The sequence below is a fragment of the Corvus kubaryi genome, unplaced genomic scaffold, assembly GCF_017639235.1.
Source record: "Corvus kubaryi isolate FWS band 111438036 unplaced genomic scaffold, C.kubaryi_AGA036_p1.0 37392, whole genome shotgun sequence".
Taxonomy (NCBI): Eukaryota; Metazoa; Chordata; class Aves; order Passeriformes; family Corvidae; genus Corvus; species Corvus kubaryi.
In genome coordinates, this window is record NW_024581131.1 from 13,955,470 (window position 1) to 13,977,580 (window position 22,111).

At 46.5% G+C, this 22,111-nt stretch overlaps 1 protein-coding gene across 1 annotated transcript; it reads right to left on the reverse strand.

The window, feature by feature from the left end:
* Nucleotides 1–6,196: 6,196 nt before the first annotated feature.
* Nucleotides 6,197–13,157, reverse strand: RHOV (ras homolog family member V). The gene is made up of 3 exons (XM_042038673.1): nucleotides 12,755–13,157; nucleotides 9,364–9,422; nucleotides 6,197–9,036 (listed from the first exon to the last, which is right to left on the reverse strand). The coding sequence occupies exons 1-3, from the start codon at nucleotides 12,948–12,950 to the stop codon at nucleotides 8,596–8,598; spliced, it is 696 nt and encodes a 231-aa protein (XP_041894607.1). The 5' UTR covers nucleotides 12,951–13,157; the 3' UTR covers nucleotides 6,197–8,595.
* Nucleotides 13,158–22,111: the final 8,954 nt, after the last annotated feature.

Genomic DNA, 22,111 nt, shown 5'->3' on the forward strand with positions numbered 1-22,111 from the left:
TTGCACCTCAGTTGGGAGGCATGGTGAGAGCTCGGTGGTGGTGAGCTCACTTCATCCAGCCACGTCAAGTACCGTGACAGCAGCACAGACTTCAGCGTGGCTTCACACATGACTGCCTGGGCAATCAGCTGCTTGCCTAAGACCTTGGCCTTCTTGGAAGCCTGTGCTGCTCATCAGCTGCTCTTGTCTATTAAAGTCTGCAGAGGTGTCTCAACAGTCAGAATGCTTCTTCCTCCTCTGCCCATCCTAAAAATGATAGACTCAGAGTGGGATGCTGTTTCTCCACCCATAATTAAAGCTAGTTCAGAGTCTTGTTCGGGAAGAGTTCCTGCTGCTGCTGGGCTCCCAGACTTCCTGTGTAGTGTCTTCTCATCCACATGGGCTGTGGCTCTGCTCAGATAGCTCTGCCTGTGCTACAGGCATCGCACGGAAGCAGCAGAATAGACATGAATGTCCCACATTCTGCTTTTGGGTCCATCTCTTTATTTCATCTGGGGACTTGATAGCTGTGTGAAGACACCACATTTCAGTCTTCCTCCTCTCCCACCACATCACCAAGGTGGCATATGCATTATTTAAGTAGCAATAGGCACAGAGCTTCCTTTTAATCATCTCTTAACTTTGCGGACCATAGGATTCATGTTTCCTTCAATGGCACTAAAGTTTGGAGGCATTTGCTCTCAATGAATACTGAGTTTCTCTCTTAATTACCTGAACCCCAGAGCTGGAGGTATAACCAAGAGAGTTTGATTTTCCAATTCTCTCTGGAAGTTCACAGAAGACAATAATGGAGACTGGTGTCTGGACACATTTCAGGACTCTTATCCCATTTTGAGGACCATGAGAAGAAGCATTGTGATGTTCCTGGCAATAACCCTTCTCCTGCTATGGCACCCTGTGAGTACCAGTTAATAAATGTTTATCATACCCCATGGAGGGGAAGGAACTCCATTTTGCAAATGGAAAAGGGAAGTCATTCACCCAAAACCACACAGGGAAATGATATTAAAGTCTGGGATAGCATTTCCAGGTTCCTGATGACCTAAATTACATTTAGACTTACCTTCTCTCTCAACACCTAATGCAGTGTCTTTATAATCTGAAAAGAGAGGTTTGGAGATAGTGAATAAGTGCACCGCATGTAAAGCTAGGATACTGCTGTTCCTGGTACTCACAAGGCAGGCAGGCATTGCAGGAAGTCCTCTTCCTCCCAAGTTATGGTTGTATTTTTTTATTAGCTCAGAGTCCCTGTATTTCAGGTTTAGCATCCTTTGACAGGAGTTTTGTACATGTGAGACTTTACTGTTATATGCTAATAACTTATTATTCTACAAATCTATTTGGCTTACAAGAAAGAAATCAAATCATCCTGCAGAAGATATCTCAACATTAGATATCCTCTCCTACCCTCCCTTCAAATAATACGCTGCTGCCCAGATATCAAGGGTAGCTGACATCTTTCGTCTGCTCTATGTTATTAAAACCCCTTAGCAATTGGAATGAAAATTCCTCTGTGCTATATATAGCACCACGTGCACACATGTGGATAGTTGTACAACTATCCACAGCTAGGAGTACAGCCTGGGTACCCACAGTTTGATCTTTATGGTTTGGGTTTTGCAAGCCTTTTTTTCCCCATGCCCACCAAACCTCTGGCTGGCTGGTGGCATTGGCACTCTGCGAGAAGCCTGCTGCTCTCCTTTCCTGGCAGAGGTTTCACAGGGTTTCAAAGTCTCCCTGCAGTGCGGTTATTAAAGGCTTTTGTTTATCTTGTGAAATCTGCCCACTGAATGCTGACACTGACTGAAGTGCTGGGAGAGTTTCCCTGACTCTTCCTCTCGCTGTCTCTCACGGGTCTATTCCCATGAAAATGATCTCAGGTGTGCTGTGCGTCATCAGTCTGCCCCGGGCGCTCCCTAGCTTATTGGCAGGGAAGATGAATGCGCTGTTTCTGAAGCTCTGCCCGTAGCTGGGTCTCCTGCCTCAGCGCAGTGGAGAGCCATCCCAGCGGCTCCGGCCACGGCAGGCACCAGCTGTCCCCAGGCACACGCTGCTCCCCAGGCACGTGGCCCAGCAAAGGGCTCCCTGCAGGAGAGCAGCTGGGGCTCTGCAACACCGTCCGAAACCCATGTGCACTGCTCGGGCAGCATTTTCCCAGCCTCCCTCCCATCCAGCCCTGCAGGGATACAGCCTCTGATGGGAAAACCGAACCCTCCCACGATGAACTCTCCTTCAGCACGTGATGCTGACTTTCCCTTTTGGATGAGAAAGAATCTCAAGTCTGTAGGGTTGAGGTGTTGACACTCATTCCAGGTGAGATCCCAGCTAGATCCTTGGCAGATTCCAGCTAGATCCCTGTGTCTCTGCTGCCACTGAGCTATGTAACCAGGTGTTTACCTGGAGAAGCAGAGGGTTAAGCTTGGTGGCAGGGTGAGATGCTTACAAGGATGGTGGAGGAAGGGGCAAACTCACGGCTTGAGTGCCCTGAGCTCCCTGCAAAGTTTAACATTTGTGATGGCACCACCAGCACAAGCGTTCTCATGTAGGTAACTGCTTGGGAATCACCAGTGCTGTCCCCACCAGAAAATTCCACCATGCCAGCAGCACAATGATGGCAGCACAGCCACGGGAAGGGGGCTTTGCTGTCTGTGACTGATTTGCTAGACTGGGCTCTCTTCCACAGGAGGTCGAGCTCTTCCACCCTCACCACCAGTAGAGCCAGGTCCCATGGGTGGGCTCCTGTTGCCAGCTGGGGGAGCAGCAGGTACGAGGCCTGGCTCTGAGGCTGCCACTGCAGCGCTTCCTTCTCCGCTGAAAGCCTGGGGAAGGTTTCAGCAGTGCCTGGCTTGCTTTCTGAGAAAACAAGGAAAGAGAGCTTTACCCTAGACCCTGGGAAGCCCGTGTATTTTCATTGTATTTTAATTTTAAGAGATTGTCTGCCCCGCCCAAGATTATCTCATGGGAAAGAAAAGCCTGGCTCAGTGACTCGTGGTGAAACTTGTCCCCGAGCCAAATTTCTTTGCACCTGATGTTCCTCCATAGCAGCAGAAACCAGAGTATTTCAGTTCACAACAGTGCCCTAGGGGTAGTGCTGGGGATAAGGGGTTGGAGGGGGAGGATGGGACCCACATCTCCTCCTGCTCCTCCAGAACAAGTCCTGCAAGTTTGGATGCCGAGCAGCTCAGTCTGGGAGCTGGAAAGGGCATGGTGTCACCCTGGGAACGAGGATCACGTGGGGCTGCAGCAGAGGGAACCTGTCTCAGGGATACGTTGAGACATACCCTGCTCTCTTGTGCAATAGGTCTTTGCAAGTACAATGCTGTATTTACACGGTGGGAACGGAGAGCCCAGGGCTGGACTCTGCAGAGGCATGAGTAAGCAGCTTCCAGGAGGCCCAGGTGCCAGCTGGGCCAGCTCTTTGATTCCTTTTCTGGGAGCAGATGCAGACTAAGTGCTGGGTCTCAACCAGCATTCTCCAGTACAGGAAGGACAGTCTTAGAGCCATATTGTAAAGTTCAAGTGGTTTCTGTGTATAAGCGCTTTATCTCCCAGGCTTGCTACAGAGTGATTTAACATGGCTCAAAAAGAGGCAATAATGATGTAAAGCAGACCCAAGATGTACAAGCAGACCATGCGGCCAAGGACAGCATCCTGGGCAAAGAGGACTCTCAGCAGGATGGAAGAGCAGCAGTTCAATTAACACACAGGCTGTGAGAGAACAAGCATTCCTTGTGGTGACAGCATCTGTTTGAGCAGCGCCTCTGCTCTCTTCTGCTCCTCTGGTGTTCCCATGCTGCTTTTTGAGAGACTACAGAAAGGACCATGGGAAGGGACAAATCTAGCCCAAATTAGGAGCAGGAAGGCATTAAGAGCAAAGTCGAAGCAGATTACTTACCTGCCACTACAGCTGAGAAAGGTCAAACCAGACCCTGCTTCCAAGCTGGGCCTAATTGATAAATAATGTTAAACTTGGAGCAATGTGAAGAAAAAAGCCAGTTAGCACCTGAGGATTAAATTGCGGAGTGTTAAGAAAGTGATAAGGTTGTTAAAGCAATCACTCTCCTCTCAGGAAATGGGGGGGAGGATGCCATTCCGAGGTAATTGCATTTCAGCAGGGTTCCTCCTGCTGGATTTATGTCAGCTCCTGACCTGGTAATAGGTCAGCCTGTCCCTTCAAAGTAAATAGGATGTAACCTACAGGGCATAAAGATCTCCAGAAGGACTTTCAGACTTGCCCTTCTGGTGCTGGAAGGAGGATGTGCTGAGTCAGATGAAACTTGGTATTACTTTGGGGATTAATTCCCAGTCAGGGTTCAGTGGAAGCTGAGGAAAGAGTTGTTAGCTGGAAACCTTCTTGGCATAGTTAAGCCCATTTAAGGTGTGATACCTACAGAAAAAGGAAACTAAAGAGTCCTTTCCATACTGTATCCCTACTGTTGCTGATATCCAAGCTCAGGTCCTTTGGAGATGGCAGCTAAAAGTGGCAGCAGGCACACTGGCTTCATGTGGATTTACACAATATGGTGTGTACCTGTACTGAAGTACTGTTACCTATGCTGGGTCTCAAGCAGCATTCTCCCGTACAGGAAGGACAGTCTTCCTTATCAGTTACTCAGCTGGATGCAAGGATATGCAGGAGTCTCTTATCCAGGATCCAAGTCAGAGCCCTGAGCAAGAATGAAGGTACTAGAGAGTTTCTACCCTGTAGGAATGTTGGTGCTTTTAGCATTTGATGCTGAGCTTTGTGCTATGGAGTAAGTCAGATCAACTAATCATAAGGATCCTTTTTGGCAGAAAAGTAAGCAGCACTTGTGAGGAATTGTGCTGGCCTAGCAATGGACTGGGCTAGCTTCACCCAGCCTGGTGGGGTGGTTTGTTAACAACAGTCTCCCAGGAACTCCTCTGTGCTCTCAGCATCTGAAAATACAGGTTGGTCAAGCAGCACTGCAAGGCAGAAACAAGCCCAGACTCTACCAAAACCGGGTAGTAGCACAGATCCAGTACTGCACTGTAAGAGGGTGAGAGCAAGGGTTTAAAGACACCTCGGGTGGCTTTGGTAGGAAACTCCATTTAATGAGATAGATTCACCCCCACACCCAGGAGTTCAGCTTTGTTCACGGATTTCAGGGAGTTTTAGAGTGCTTATTGTGCATATGACAGGATATGGCTCAGTGGAATGACTCACTCCCTGTAAAGTTAATTCACACTTTGCTGCTATTTCCATTCACAGGTGCTTCTGTAAGATTTAGTGCCAGGAAGCTACAAAGCTGGGAGCCAGCTCCAAATATTCCCACAGGTTACTTTACATCTAGTAAACAACAGTCTATAGAAGGATGGTGTGATTGTGGACTTGGTAAACAACCATGCCCCCTCCCCCCCAAAAAATCCAAACAAATAGTAAAAGTTCCAACAACCTCCTCACCCAAAACACAAGTTCCCAAATCATGTTTTATCAGCAGTAATTTTCTATTACCTTCTTAATTTCTGAATTTGCTCATTACCTCTGCTTCATTGTTTTTTGTCCACTTTCTTTCCTAGCTCTCTGCTGAACCACCACACTCCTCCATCAGCAGCCTCACTTTCCAGCCCTCTGACTCTGGAGCAGCTATGGGGCCCCAGATCTGGACAGGCAGGAGCCCTGACCTATCTGTAACACTGAATATAGGGCTAAAAGGGTGAGTCCTGTGAGCTGTCTTGCATAGGGCCTTTGCATCCTATGTGGCACAGGCAAAATATTTTAGCACTTTAGCAGTGTTTAATTACCAAGGTAAGTTGAGTAAAGCTGGTCGCTAAATTACCCATCAGTCTAATGACAGAGCAGCATGCTGTTATTAAGGCTCCAAACGCAAGTCCTACATGGGCTTGGGTCAGTGAGCGCTAGGAGGGCCTCCTGACTGGTACCTGGATGGTGGCTTCTAGGGAGAGGCATTGAAAGCCTTGGATATTTGCTACTCCATCCCCCTTGGCAGCCTCCACGCTGAGTGGCTGCTGAGGTAGAGAAAGATTAACTGGGGCAACAGAAGGAACTTGGAAAATTTCAGCTATGAGGGGATTTTTACCATCACTAGTGGGGGTTAGGACATGGACTGAGAAGTGGGGCTATTTCCCTCTTATACTTATTGTCAGTAAAATGGAGTAACTCCTTCTCCATGTTAAAGCCCAACCTAGTTTGCACTGACAAAATTACAAACACAGATTGTGGACATTAAAAAAGTTTATTTGATCAAATTTTAGACACAACCAAATAGGAAGAAAGTAGCTCTCAGTACAGTTTCTTTTCCAGGATGAAATAATCCCTGTTTCATACCAAGCTACTGCAGGACAACCCTTGCTCTCCTAAGCAGGAAGGAGGCTGGTGTTCTTTCCACCTGTGGATTTGCTCCCTAGGGATATGGCATGCTCTTTGGCAGGTCACACCACAGCCCTTGTTCTCACAGGCTAAAGAAATGTGTAAAGACCCAACAGACAAACTGAACTAGTGATACAGCAAAGGTGCCTGTACAGGTAGGATATACACACAGGGATGCATTGCTGAGTGAGAGCTTTGTTCAGGAAGTGGTGTCCTACCTAGACCCACGTCAGACATGTCACTTCTAGCTACCGCCTCTGTGCTCACCATCTCTTAGGACTCCTCACTGGACACAAATGGCATTTCAGCTGGAGGAGTCCTTTCAACATTCAGCTCATTTTGCTGCACCATCCTTTTAAGGTGTCTAAGCCTTACCCTAGAAGCAGCTCCAAGGCTGTGGGCCACTTCCATTCAGAGGAAGACTTCTCCACCTCTTTCATCCTTCAATACTGCCCAGGGAGACAGCAGTCTTGTCTCACATCCTGGGGACTACATCAGCTGCACTACAAAACCAGATGGCTGTGAGAGATGTTCACAGGCATTTGTTTGGAGCCACACTGCATTACTCGCATTTGCCTTGCTACAGGCTCACGAGCTCGCCTATGCTTGATTTTGGTCTAGGGCAAACCATCCACAGCTATTTCTCTTTCTGCCACATTACTCCAGAGTGTCCTCAAAGTGATGGGCTGTGGCCAGATGCAGAGAACCCCCTGAGTATTGAAAGCACTGCTCGACAGACCTGTCACACTCCCTGCTACATAAACCAAAATGAAATGTCTCTGCAAAAGAAAGATTTAGAAAATGATGCAAGTTCTGTAATAAAATATAATAAAATGTGAATAGACTCTCCAGGATATTAATCCCCTTAGAAACAGGTGAGAGGGGAAGGGAGTGAAACATAAGGAATAATTTTCTCCAGCATAAACTTCATGGATTTCCTTTGCTTTTGATTTCAGCAGATCAAGCAGTGACTTTTAGAAAAGGGAAGCATAACAGAAAGAAGCCCTGAGTCCTCCATTCCTGTTCTGCAGCCTCAGGAAGAACAGTACAAGGTAAATTCCATTCTTCTGTGTAGATCTGAAATGGAGGATTTTACTAATGAAGAGGAACTTTCTCTCACTACAACCTCCTCTTTTTGATTCAGAACTGAATGTACGGAAAATATTACTTTAAAATTCATATCACTAGCAAAATTTTCAGGTGCCTAGAAGTTTCCCTGCATATTAGCATCTCAACTAAGTAGAATCACAGCTTTCATTTAACAACATTCATTCTTCTTTCCTTCTCTATCTACCTTTCTTCATTCCATCTTTTTCCTTTCTATTTTCTTCCTTTTCTTATTTCTCTCTCCATCTCCATTTGACCCCTCAGTACTGTTATAAACCCTTTGCTGACAGTTTTGTCTCTCCTAGACAGAGCCACTCATCACTGTTCCTCACCTCTTCTTTCTTTCAAAACACCACACACACAAAAGGCCTTTCAAAGTTGGTCCCCAAGTCCACAACTACCTCTTAGGATAGGACTGTAACACTGGCACCCAGTGGACTAGAGAGTCCTCTCAGAGAAAGTTTTGCTCAAAGTATTACTGTAGCTTCCAGTGCATTTTCTCTTCAGCCTGCCAATGGCCTTTATTTAGGAAGTACCTTCTCAAGAGTACTCCCAGTACAGGGCCTGTAAGAAAGAGTGCTGCTTTTTCACAGCCAAGTGAATTCTACCTATTTTGGCAAATGGAATCAGAGGGGGAACCCAAGTCTCATGTTACAAACTCTGCACCCCATGCCTGACCACATTGCAGTTGCCTGTAACTGCCCCTGCCCTACTCTCTGCCATGCCTGTAAATCAGCCAAAACACAGGCTGATTTCAAAAGTCCCTCACGTTTATTATGCTGCATCAGAACACTGAAAGTGTATGAGCTTAAACCAGAAAACTGTCATTTTGAACAATGTAAGGAACCTGCCTGTTCTAGGGTACTGAGTCTTGGTGTATTAAATGCTCCCATTAGTCTGGGACACTACAGACATGTCCAGCAGGTATTAAAGCTGCCTGGACCATTCCACATCTCAGCACAATGGAAATCTAGTTCATGTCTCCTAGGCATCTGATACTGTACCCAGCAAGAGACAGGTTTCCAAGCCCAGCAGCTTATCATACCCTCCTTGCTGGGGCCATAGGAGCAGTCACTCCAAGAAGGTGCAGAGCCAATACTGGCATTGGGTGTTTCTTTTCCCCCTCCCTCAAAGCAGCTTCAGACAAAGCAAAAGAACTTCTTCCAGCGGCACTTAGAGAGAGTCTTAATGCCTTTGGCGGTCATCTTCTTTTCCTGACGTGCCTTGTGCTCAACACCACTGACAATGGCCATGTCAAAAACTTCTTTAAGGTTCTTCTGGGTCAGTGCTGAGCATTCCAGGTAGGCTTCAGCCCGGATTTTGTCAGCTAGACCTTCTGCCTGAGGCCGGGGCACAGGCTTCACGTGGTAGCGATCCAGGCTGATGAGGACATTGACATCGTCCCGCAAGTCTGCCTGTGTCCCTACTAGCAGCACCGGTGCCCGGGGGTTGTGAGTTCGTATCTCAGGGATCCATTTCTCTGTAATGTTTTGGAAGGAGCTTGGGTTTACCACACTGAAGCAGACAAGGAAGACATCGGTGTCAGGGTAACAAAGAGAGCGCAAACAGTCAAAGTCCTCCTGCAGAAAAGGGAGGGGGGGGAAAAAAAATCATCACTGGACTGTTCTTCTAACAGCATGATGCTGCAGTAGCTTTTCCACAAGTTAACTAGGATAGCAACAGAGGGAGGGCATTGTGCTGACTTTGTGGCCATACCACGTTTCAGACACAAGTTTCAGAATTGAGGGCCTCTGTCACTCACTTGTCTGTGACTGCCATATCAGCAAAAGGCTGGTGCTCAACTAGTGCATTTCTGTTCTTCCCAGTTAAGTACTGCCTTCCTCAAAGCCTGAAAACAATCCCTGTCCCACAGGACCAGAGCTGACAGCTGCTTTGATAGAGCTTACCTGTCCAGCAGTGTCCCACAACTGAATCCGGACTGGGGCTCCATCCACGAGGACCTGCACTGTAGCAGAAGTAGAATAAGGATGAGTCTAAAGCAGCTGGCCAGCATACACACGTACGCTCATACAGGCTTTTCCTGAACGCTCTGGTTCATACCCTGCTGAACAGACTCACTGAAGTCGCTCAAGTCTCCTCCCAGCTGAGCATCCTCCCAAGCCTCACTAAGACTGCTGAAGCTTGCACTGGAAACATCAAGAGAGCTGCAGTAGACCTGATTTTGTTAGCTCTCAGGTGTTTTGTGTTCTTCTCCAGAATTTTGAAAGAATAGTTCCACATTACTGGCCAACTGCTCCTCTAGACAAGAAGAGCCCTTAGCCAAACGGTTCCCCGAGAACCACTTGTTCTTCTTCCACAACCCAAGAAAAAAAGATAAGGATAAAGCCAGAGAACTTCAGCAACTTGCTTCTAGCTCCTTGGCCAAGCAAATTCAAATCAGTGTCCATCAAACAAGCTATTGGAGATTTTTCCCATCCAGACCAGAAATCTGGCCTTAAAAAAATGTTACGTGAGTGTCCTAGCTAGGGAAAAACCCACCTTTGTAATGAACAAGGAAATATTAAGGAAAGAGTGATGAGTGAAATCCCTTTCAGAGACTATCCACATTCTGAAAAACTGCTGAGTTACACATGTAAGGTTTGCTCCCATTTCACTCCCTAATCACAGTAAGCCTTCATGTGGTATCAGCTGACTCAGACTGAGGGCTGGCAGGACCTCTGATGGAAATCGGGAATGAAACTGTTAGATGTTTAAGTGCATAGACACCACAGAGATTGGCTAGGAACTGAGGAGAGGGAAAAAGGGGTTGTGGAGCTGGAAATCACTTGAAAGTCCTGACAAAGTGGATGGGGCTGTGCTTGGATGAATAGAGGCAGACATTGTGGCTATAGTGACAATGGCTGGCACTTGACATGAACTAGCAAAACTCCACTGCTGTGTGCAGGGAGGAGGCTTTATTGTCCTTTTCATTAAAAAAAAAAAAAACCACCAAAATCAAAACAAAAAGCCCCCCAAAACCCACAAACAAAAAAATCTCCCAACCAGAAGCAGGATCAACCTTTTGTGATTATTGAAGTAATTCACCAGGTGAGAAGTGACAGAAACAAGAGAGTTTAACACAAGCTTTTGGAGGTGTGCACTCCTCCCTGAAAGCAGTCTGGAGAAAAAAACAGAGACACATAGACAAAAAGATGAACTGAAGTTTGGTGGGAGACTGAGCCTGGAAGAAAAATGAAGGGGTGGGTCTGTCCACCACAGTGCCACTCCTCGCAGCATAGCTGAAAGTCATTGCTTCCTTGTGACTAGGAAACTGTTGGGTTGTTACCATATCTTTGCCCCAGAGGAGGAAGAGAAACCTGTTCCTCATCAAAGAACTTGCTAGATCCTGACTTGATCTTCAAGGCAGCAGGCATTTGCCTTTCTAGTATCTGGTTTTCTCTGTCTCACAAGTGCATTGAGAGAAGGAATTAGCATCTCTGAAATGTTTTGCCATCTTCAGAAGAAAGTCACCACATATATTACCTGCTGCTCCAGTGTTTGCACAGAGTTTCATCCCATCTGCTGCTAGCCTGAGCTATGCTAGCAGCTCTGCAACAACCCTCTAAATACCGCCCTCACAAGGTCCACACCCTCGGGATGAGGATGGATCATGGTACGATAGAAAAGGGGCTGGCAGAACAGGATAGCCTGGTGGAGAAAGGTCACCGGGTCCGCATTTCACTCAAGGCTGCTCTACCTGGCAGCGACACCCAGCAGGAGGTAGCAGCCAGACAGATGTATGTGGCTGGGTCACTGTCCCAGAGACATTCCCCTAATAATGCGACACCTTCTCCTATCTTGTTATTGGCATCACAGTCCCGTGACCAGGATTAAGGTTAGAATGTAAACTGCTCAGTTCTGCCGGCCATTACAATGGCAGGTCTTCCCCATGAGTGAAAGGAATCGGGTTGAAATTTCTGAAGTGGATCCTGAACCATAATATGTGACTCCAGGAAGGGACTTTTTTCAGGCTTAGAATAGGGGTGGGAAGGGAAACTTGTTTGTTTTTCCATTTCCTCCCAATAAGCAGAAAGTGAACTTCACAAGACACGTATTTAACGGTTTTGATTTCTATCAATTACAAATCCTATGAACCTCTGAATTCAGACTTAGTACTTGGACATCCAGACTGGGACTAAACCCATGTGCAGCTATCTTCAAATTACCTGCTGTTAAGCATGGTATGTCTGCAGTCATCCTGCCTTCACCTTTCTGGACCATTTTATTTTGGATTTGCCCTTCCAAAAATGTACAGTCTAATAACTACAGTAATTTTAAGCCTCTCTTAGTCTAATCCATACACTTCAATGTAAAGAGAGCAGAGAGAGCAGTAAGTTTTCCCTTGGAGGACTCATGATTCCTTGCATCTGTTCCCAAAGGGCTTCTAGACTCTGGACAGCAGCATGTTCTCAGTTCAGTTCCTTCAAGTGACAGTGGAATAGCTTGGAGAGGGTCAAGATAAATCAACAGCTCTCAGAGTGAGCAACTGGGGGGACATTCAGACAGACAAAACACTCCCTCTAAGCACCCCTAAAACTATGACACATTAGATGCCTCATTCCTGGTCTGACTTGAGCACATCTCTAATCTACCAATCTACATTGTCAAGTAGTGCTGTGTTTCTTCATATCAAATGAAGATAAGGAATCTTTCAAAGGGCTTTTTATTCTCCTGGGGTTTATATAGAAATTGGAGCCCAAAGGAAGAGGAGTGTATAACAAGAACAAAGATAGCATTTACAAAAGTGGAAACTAATGAGAGCGCATCAGCTTGCAATTCTAGCCAGACTTATAAAGCTCTTCAACTTTTTGACAACCTTTGTTCAATGCTAACTTCACCAGACAAGTGAGGGAAAAGATGGTTTTCCTGAGTATCAGTTGAAGCTAAAAATCACAGTGTTACACTGTAGACTATTTCTGAGGCTAAAATGACCACAAACAATACAAAAACCTAAGCCCCCTTCTATTTAGTCATAACAACACCACAAAACCAGGAAGGTGCTCAAGTTCATAGAATTTGCAAACCAACTCGACACGTATTGGGTTGACACACCTGCAGAACGGAGGACCTCCACCTGCTAAACCTCACAAAACGTCGGAGGGACTCGGTCCGAGTCCCAGAAATGCCTCGGGCTGTGTGCCCGCAGGCTGCGCAGCCCTGCCCGGGGCAGCCCGCGGCCCCGGGAGCGCTCTCCTCCATCCACCCCGCTCCTCCCGACGCCGCGCCCCGAGGTTTCGCTGCGCCAGACTGGATCCCCCCGGCCGCCCCGTGCCCCGCGCAGCCCGGGCGGGCACCTACCGGAGAAGGTGTCGAGGGCGGTGGGCTGGTACTCGTCGGGGTACCCGTTGGTGGTGTAGCTGACCACCAGGCTGGTCTTGCCCACGGCGCCATCGCCCACCAGCACGCACTTGATTCCCAGCTCCGGGCCGCTGCCCCGGGGCGGGCTGTGTCTCCGCAGGGCGGGCGCGTAATCCAGGAGCTCCTGGGGAGGCATGGCATTGGCACTGCCGGTGGCACCGCGGACTCGACAGGGCTCAGCGTGGGGCGCGGCGCGGCGGGGCCGCTGCCATGCTCCTGAGAGAGGGCTGCTGTCGGGGCTGCCGTGCGGGGCCACCCTCTCCAGCCCGCCAAGCTTCGCTCTTCAGCACTACACCTGCCACCGTGCGCACAAAACCAGTCCCTATTTCCCTAGTCCCGCCCTGTCCCGCCCCGCCGGGAGGTGGCCGGGCCCAGCCCAGCCCTGCCCGGCCCGGCCGCCTCCTCCCGCCGCCGTCCCGCGGGCGAGGGCCCCGCTGCTGCACCTTCACGCCCCGCGATGCCCCCCGAGCAGCGCCTGCCCTCAGAATTTGGGCAGGTGCCACGCCGTGCTCTGAGTCGTGGACACGTGGGAAAGCCGCGCTCCATCCATGGTGCCCCCCACTTCCTTTTCAAAAGAAGCAGCTCCACTGTCCCATTTGGGGCATCTGTGATTTCTGCCATGAAATCAGGACAGAAATAAAACCAACAGTGCTGGTCAATATTGTGAAGGACAATAGAAAACAAATGGCCAAAAGTCATCACATCTGTTAACTATGTGATTGCCATTACTGGATTCCTGGGACCCAGCCAAGCTGTTGTTACCCTTTGGCAAAAGCCACAAAGTGTATTTTCTCAGCTGCATAGACAAGTGCAGGAGTTCCCAGTCTGCTGTCTGCTTGTCATATTCACCTCTGGTAGCTCACACACCACACTGTGCCCTTGGCAGCTAAGAAGACAGCTCCATCCCTGCCCTGAGGAGCTCCCTGTCTAAAGAAGTATGACTAAACAAACAGAGGAGTGGGAACACACCACTTAAAAGGAGAGATACAGCCACACAATCGCAGCCATCATTGCACACCAGTGTAGCACCTCCAAGTGATTGGAAACAGTGGAGGGATAGTATTAATGCCTGCAATACCCAATATGGCAACATCAGCTTTGAATGTGGAGCTGCTTCCTAACGGAGGAGCTAAACTCAGGTTGTCAGTGAACACCACTCATTTAATACCATGATGTCCTTCATGGTGCTCTCTGCAAGGCACACCTGTCTGCACTAGGCAGGTTTGTGCTGCAAGCAGCTGCTGATTAGCAGTTCATGAGCTTGTCTTGCTGTAGTTTGCATCCATGCTGAGAAGATACACAACTAATGTTGAACTTGAGAAGAAATCTTTAAGTCAGCCACAGTCTAGAATGCTTTTGCCTGTGGTTGACAGAAAGTCATAAGCACTGCAACCCTTCAGGTTCAGTGGACAAAGCATGTCCAATCTTGGAGACAGCCAACAAGCTTCCTGAGAACAGCAAGAAGGAAGTTTTCTCTAGCAGTTTGCTTTAATAAACCCCCGTGTTTTTACTAGGAAAACCCTAAATTTCTACAGCTACAAACAGTGGGGATGGTATTAGAAACTAGGCTGCTGCTAGGACATGTGCCAGATAGTCTTGCTACAGCAAGTGGCTGCTATCTCAAGGGACTAGCTTGCATTAGACTGGCTTTTTCCAGTGCCATGCTCTTCAGTGCTAGTTCAGAGGCAGGTGACAGCTGAACTTCTCCAGAAAAGGCAGAATGCGCTGGGGCAGGCGATACTCCGCAGTGTGAGGTGTGGCTGTGCCTCCAATGGGACCAGCAAGGACATGCTATACTGCAGCTGGGACAGGCAGCACAGCCAGCGAGGATCTTGCAAAGCTTTTCCAGTGCATTTCAGACACTGGCTGACATTCTGTGAACTATGACATTTCCATTTAATCAGAAGAAATGAATGTAAATGGGGGATTATTCACCAAATTCTTCACTGTTAACAGGGGCAAGAGATGAAGAGAAGCTGACAGTTCGTGTTTCCTATTTGCTGTTAGGAATGGATCTCTCTTAAGAAGATATGCTGTTGCCCCCCTCCAAGCATCCAGCCCTTTTTCTCTTACTCTTTTCCTAAAATCCCTTCCTTCTGTGCCTATGCTCTTTTTTCCTTGCAGTTTCTGCAAGGGAATGTGGTTGACACACACTTAACTTGTCAATGAGCTTAAGTGATTTTTAATCTATATTTAAACTAAGTGATTAAGCAAACAGGGCAGCTCCCACAGATTCGTTTCTCAGGTCTTGCCTTGGTCCTGACATCTAACAGAGAATGCAGGTTTAGTTTCACAATGCAGCGAGGAGTCAGATATTTTGGGTTTGCTAGATTTTTTTATACAGTTTTGGCTTTTTTGCAGTGAAAGTCTGTCCTATTCCTTGAGCTGCTGAACCGACAGCCCTGGGGACTGGCTCTGCCTATGTAGGTAGCAGGTACATTAGGAGAGCCCCATTGTGTGCTGCTTGCCTGACATGCTCCTCTGCCAAAATCAGCTGTGCCTGAGTGGGAAATACACAGTCTGCAAGGCTGTATTTGGCCTCACTCCCAGGAATTATAATTAGTACAAATTATGATGGTATTTCTCATGATGGGAATTCCTATCCACCAGGAATTAAGTGCAGAAGATCAAACTCTTTCCAGGCAGATCAAATATAGATTTCAGGTACTGTTAGTGTCTAGCCATTACTCAGCCAGGCTGCACTATCTGAGGTGCACAGAAAAGCTGCTCCATTAAAGTGATTTACAGTGGAAATAGATCTCTGTGTTTAGGCAGTGTGTGATTGTCACCACCAACCAAACTTTATACAAGTGTACAAAGTCCTGTTATTAAAAAAACCCAGTTATTTAGAGGAAGACAATTCCTTTTATGCTCATTTCTATTAATTATAATAGTTTTTCTCACCTCTGCTGCAGCAGGAGAAGTCCATGTATAGACCAAATCAAGAACACTACATAAGGCAATTTGGATGAGGAGGACACATGGGCTTGTCCCTTGTGGGGACAAAACTACAAATCAGCTCAAACTCTTCCACATAATTTCTCTTCTGAAATGCAGTGTTATAATATTGGGAAATTTTGACACTGGGCTTTTTTGCAGGTAGTGGTCCTGACTTTCAGTGTCTCCTGAGCAATACTTGACCAACAACCTTGTATTCTGCTCTTCTGACAACACTGTATTCTGCCTCCCTGGCTGATATTCTGCTCCTCAGTCTTGTCACAGAAAGTCACTGAGTGGAAGCCACTATCATTTTTGCAAAGCCTAGCAAACTACTCATGTTGCCTCAAAAAAAGCATTACATGTTACAGGAGGTGGCAGTTTTAAAAATAGCATGGCTCCCTTCTCACCAAGGGAAAGGAAAAAAATTATCAGCCCCTCCTAACATGGTAGTGAGCAAATCCAGCCTTCAGCGTTACTTACCTTCATTTGTACAAGAGGGCTGCCTATGTCAATATGGTTCCTTTGCAAATGGTGCCCTGGGATCACATTTCTGAGTCCATTCACAGTGCTGCACAAGAGAAACCCTAAACGATGAGAAATGGGGGCACAGTGAGAAGAGGCAACAATCACGCACAGGGCAGGTGGGTGGGGATCTAGATTGAGAGCGGGGCTAAACTGGAGTGCAGGTGCCAGAGCAAACTGGATCCCGTGATTTCAAGAGACACTCTGAAGAAATCGAGGTACAGCCGCTGCCCGGCTGGTCGAATTCGTAATTGCAAGCAATGACACAACCAGTTCTGAGTCACCTAGTGTTTGTCATGCACCTGAGTGTGCATCCTCCCTGGGAAAAATCAAGCTTAACTATAATTACCACTTAAAAGGAGTGACAGACAAAAGGGTGAAGACAAGAGCCCGAGTCTGGTTTTCCCGTGTGGTGTGCCTCGTCTAGTCACTGCAACCTGCAGGAAGTGATGTCAAACGCTTCTTTGTATCATTTTTTATCAACTTCGCAGAGTCAGAAACAGACACAACACAAAGCCAGTGAAACATCGGGCTGTGCCCATTCACAGAAATATTATGACAGGAGAAATCCAAGGAAGAAAGATTCTAGTACTTACTTTCCTATATAAAGATTTTGATTGGTAGGAACTCCATAGTTTCTGAGTCTACAGCAATAAAAATGCTTCACTATTCTGTAGCAGCTAGTGGATACTTCTGGTGTGAACTGGAGACGTGTGGTTTTGGAATGTCTTTGGGAAGAAAAAAAAAAAAAGAGAGAGAAACAATGTTAGGATACAGCTCCCACTATCCTGACCTCTGAACTACTTCACTGCTCTTTGGAAATAAAAGCAATGCCATGGGAGATGCACAGAGATATTCTGGTTCATCTGTTCACTGTTACTCTTGTTAAATGTGGAGGCAAACTGCCACAACAACAATATTATACTACATTTTCAGATTAGAGAATAATAAGTTTAAATAAAATAACAGTGCCACCAGCTTAAATTTTTTTTACAAGTTTTTCTTACAAGTTCCAAAGGAAGACAAGCGCTGTATTGTACTAAGCCCCTTTCTCAAACTCGACTTCATCTCCTATCTGACTTGCTTAGGAAGTAGTCCTACCTCTCAGACATTCTATGAATAATTTAGAAGTGTGTTGCCATCTGCTGGAGAAAGTACATCTTTTAATACATCAACTGATAGATGTGAAAGAACAGGCAAAGTTTAAGGCACTCAAAGATTCTTTAAATCTGAAAGAAAAACAGCAAATTTCAGACTGAAGACAGGTTGGAAGACAATGGTCTGAGCTGAATTTAATTATGTCACTCAATCAGACACTTTACGAAAAAAGAGGAGCTAACTTTTAACAGGAATGGGTGAGGGAATTAGCAAGAGAAAGGTGATAAAGTTCATATCCCCCCTGTGAAACAAGGAAAGGCAGGCAGTTAACACCAAACAGTGAAGGGCTGGGTTGAAGAGGGATCGGAAAACCATAAAACGCTGTAAGATCACTGTCTCTGGCAAGTTATCAGTTTCAATTCTTGAGCTTATTATTTATGGATCTTCCTTGAGGATCCAAACTGAGGGATTAGCCACAGGGTGCTGGTGATGGGAAAAAGGTTATCTCACTGTAAAATCACCTGTCCTCTGGTGCTTTTTGTGCATTCTAGGACAGATGGGTTACGCCTGTAGGGTTTCCATGGGGGCACTCAGTGGGTTTACAAAGGGCAGCCTGCTCAGGAATGCACATGTAACATCAACAGACACTGGTAGTTCACTTGTGGGAAAACTTCTTAAAGTGTCAGGGGAACCATGGTCCGCAGGTCTGCAATTGTTGTTCGAGCATAATACAGTTCCACCCTGTGTTTACTGGTCTGCAGGAAGTCTGCTTCTGACAATGGGTTTGAAGACCTTGCGAGGTTGGTTAATGGTTAGGAGGTGGGCTCTGCAAGACTTTGAGCTTTGATCTCTTCCAGGGTAAATTATAATGTTGTATGGCTCCCCGTGTAGGTTCCAGTTCAGGTTCTCATGGGTAACTGAGATACCCAGGATACGCAGTCACTGTAATTTTTTTTACTGCATTTAATCTGTACATAGCATTCAAGAGGTCACTCAGAAACACTGTCTCTTCACTTTGGGAGAAGGTCTCTTGATTGGGTGGGGGACACAGGTATCTGCAGCACTCTCCTCAAAGCAAGTACAGGGGTGCCTCATAGCCTGGAAGTATATTACACCTTTGTTGGTATCTTATGGAGACTGTTCCATTTAGGGAGTTACCCCTATTTGCCTATGGCTTTTAAGAATACAGGGTATTTTTTATACTGATCACTGTGAAGGAATATTCTATATACAGTGAGCTGGAGTGATGATCAGTATCGTCTGTAGTGGAAATCTGTGAGGAAGTCCAGGGTTTAATTCAGATTTTGTGTCACCAGGTTCTGCCTGTACTTCTTTCCACAGCCACATCTTCCTGCCCTCTCCTCTGCACCTGCATTCATGTTTAGATCATGGATCACAGAGTCATCTGCTGCGGGGCAATGAACTGTCTCACTCTGCAGTCATATATGCACTGCTGTGCACCAAGTGGGGGCTGGACAGGGCAGCCAGCAATGAGACAGCGTTGAGGAAGACCAGATTTAGACAGGGTTAATCTTCTGGGAGTCTGGACCTTGGACACATTATATGTTTGTCGATGTCATTATCTAGAATTACCTGTTCCTCTAGGCATCTGAAGAGAATAACATGCCATGCAATACCTAGATGTTGATAGCTGTGTCCACAGCTTGGAGAAAATGTTAACTGTTTAAGTCAAAATTACTGCAAATTGCTGCAACTGTGACCAAAGCCACACCAAAGCAAGACAAGGATTTAGGTTTCCAATCCAAACATGTTGCCAAAATCTCCTAAATTCTCTTGCACGAGTACCTCTTATAGACTTACACCACTGCTACACGCAAAATGTAATCATCTGATTCTCCACACATTCCTGGTGAATCAAAGAGCTGATAAATCTTCCTTCTGCAACCCTTGCTCTTCCCTTCTTTTCAGAATACCAAATCTTTGACTGTAGCACTGGGGTATAATTATTGCACATGTTTGTAAATTAAATAATCACAGCATCTGATACTGCAGATGGATGGAACAGGCTTGTGGGCTTGGGTTAGCTTTCAGCTGATGTTTTATTTCCAAATAAGGGGAAAATCTGGCTTCCAATTTAACCACATTAAAATCAGACACAGGTTTCTCATGAGGTATCAGCCCTAACAGGCAATAATATCTGCCAGAATGAGAACAGAAATCTCTTCCATTTCTAGACCTGACCAAGGAAAAACAGCTTACAAGACATGGCCTGATCTAGGCTTTGAGTGGAAACAGACCACAGAGCTGGATGCTGAGAAACTTGTGCACAAATTTCAATTTAGGCTAATATCCAGATAGATTTCAAGACAGTTTATTTCCCCCTTACCAAATAACCCTTCAGTTTTCTACTGCTAAATATATGATTAAAAAGAGAAAAAGCAGAAGCATCACTGTTGAAGACAACAGGAGAAGACCTCATCTCAAATGAGGCGTCAGACTATGCTCACCCCTGTGACATAAACACAAGCTGAATCTGTAACCAACATAGAGAATTGTAGGATGCTCCAAGGAACTAATTATCTCCTCTTTTTAAGAGAAGTCAGGAACTTCTTGGTTTGATAAATCCTGGATTTGGTACATCTGAATGAAGGCTATGATTGGTGACAATTTTTGCAGAGGAAATGAAAGCTCTAAAATGTCCTGTACACTAAAGGACAGTGTTTGAACAAGAACAAAAGGATTCAGACTAGCCACGGCTTATGTTAGACTGGAAATCAGAGCTTGAAATCATGAGAGTGTTTGGAACAGGTATGAGCTAGGGCAGTCAAGGGAAAAAATACCCACATTATCAGACAGAGCTTGACAGGAATAGAGAAAGGACTATATGATGTGGTATCTACAAGCGTGGGAGAAGGCATCTGATAGTCCAAGAAGTCCCTTCCTACCTCATTACCCTAAACCTAATGTAATCTGTTTGTACCTTTCGAGATGCTGAAAGAGAACAGTTGCTGCTTATGAAGATCAGGATGATTAGACAGCAAAAGAATGTGGTTTTGTTATTTTGGCTCAGACCTGCCACATAAAGACGGTAAACAGCAGAGGCTGGGACTACTGCTTGCAGGCAGGCTAAGTCAGCAAAAGCTATGTTCTGTTTTTAGCAAAGCAGGCAGAGGTGACCCTGTGGAGGCGTGCCATGGGAGCCTCCAGGAACCCAGCTAGTGTGGGACCTGCATGTCTGGCTCAGCACTGGGGAGAAGGCCTGAGGCTGAGTGATGCAGACCACAGCCCTAGTTTATGAGGGTGCGGTGCCCAGTAAAAGGGCAGAGAAAAAGGAGGTGTAGCTTTGTGAGAAGCCAACCACATGCTATGGCTGCGGGTGGAGCCTCACTGCTACCTGATGTGCAAACTAAGTTTGGGAAGACCTCTTGTGTCTTGTAGTGGATCCCTCTGTGTTGCAAACTGTCCTGTACCCTGTGAGACATTTCTCCATTGCTTCCAGAAAGTGAAGATTAATATGCTGTACATAGTATAGTCACAGTACAGTGTACAGCACACATGTACATCTCTATTAATTTTATGTAGAATGAAACCCGAAGGGTTGTGTAAGAGACTAGTCTTTTTGTTAATGTCATTGTTATAAATTCTCCTAGTTTAAGCTAGAGGCTAAAATTGTAAATAACAATTGTTGGCACACCAGAACAAAAGAAAACTCCAGGTTAGAAATACTATTTAGTCATACAGAAGCTGGGTCCATCACAAAAATCTGGGATAAACTTGCAGAGCAAGTCTAGCACAGTTCAAGGACAGCCTTGTGCTGGATTCCCTTATGCTGTGCCACAATGATCATTCTAGTGATAAAGCCAAGATTTTGTTACCCAATGCCAAAAGAGCCACAATACAGGAGTTTTTACAGAGTGTTTTAAACCAGACAATTCCTAGTTGCAGTCAGTAGAATTTCTATGGCAATCAGCACTCATTCTAGTAGGGCACACTGCTGCGTTAATGAGGTGATTTTTCGCACTTGTAGCTGCACACAACAGGACTGTGTCACTAAAAACTGGGAAAGAAAACTTTCAAACTGGAGTTACACTTTAGAAAGCCGACACTACTTCGTTACAGTGCCAGGTAGATGGGGGTGGGGGTGTCTCTCTGCCTACCATGCGCACTTCTGTTACTTATTTAAAATTTATTATATGAATATGTATTTACATTCCAAGAAGTTTACACTTATTTCCAAGAAGCCTTGTACATATGCTAATTAATTTTGTAGGTTTTATTACACATGCTGATGTATTAGGGAAGAGGTCTCTAATGGTCCTGTGGGATGGTACCCCACCTCTTTTTAGCCTTCTTTGGTGGCAAATACAAGTTTTGATGTTTGGCATGGTTCTATCATGTTATATTCTGCAACAAAACCAGAGCGTACAACCCGCCTAGAGGAACTCCTGGTTATTACTGGCATACACAAATGCTGGCTTTGTTTATTCGAGTGGGCCCTTTCTTATTTCAACGTAAGCCTCTTGGTATCGGCGGCCAGTGAGCAGAAGCCGCGGGCACTGCGCGGACCGCAAGGCCTGGCAGCAAGGGCACAGACGGATTTGCCATCTCTGGGGAGCATCGGGGACGGGAGGGCGCCGGACGCGGCCCCGCGGCCCCACGGCCAGCGCCACTGCCAGGCGGGAGCGGCCCCGCGGCCCGGCGGCCAGCGCCATTGCCAGGCGGGAGCGGCCCCGCGGCCAGCGCCACTGCCAGGCGGGAGCGGCCCCGCGGCCCCGG

Excerpts from the sequence above, each read along its gene's own strand:
- RHOV (XM_042038673.1), bottom strand. The coding sequence starts at position 12,950 with ATGCCTCCCCAGGAGCTCCTGGATTACGCGCCCGCCCTGCGGAGACAC. Across the intron at positions 9,423-12,754 it reads CGCCCTCGACACCTTCTCCG|TGCAGGTCCTCGTGGATGGA; the intron begins GTAGGTGCCCGC and ends CTTCTGCTACAG. Across the intron at positions 9,037-9,363 it reads TGTGGGACACTGCTGGACAG|GAGGACTTTGACTGTTTGCG; the intron begins GTAAGCTCTATC and ends CCTTTTCTGCAG.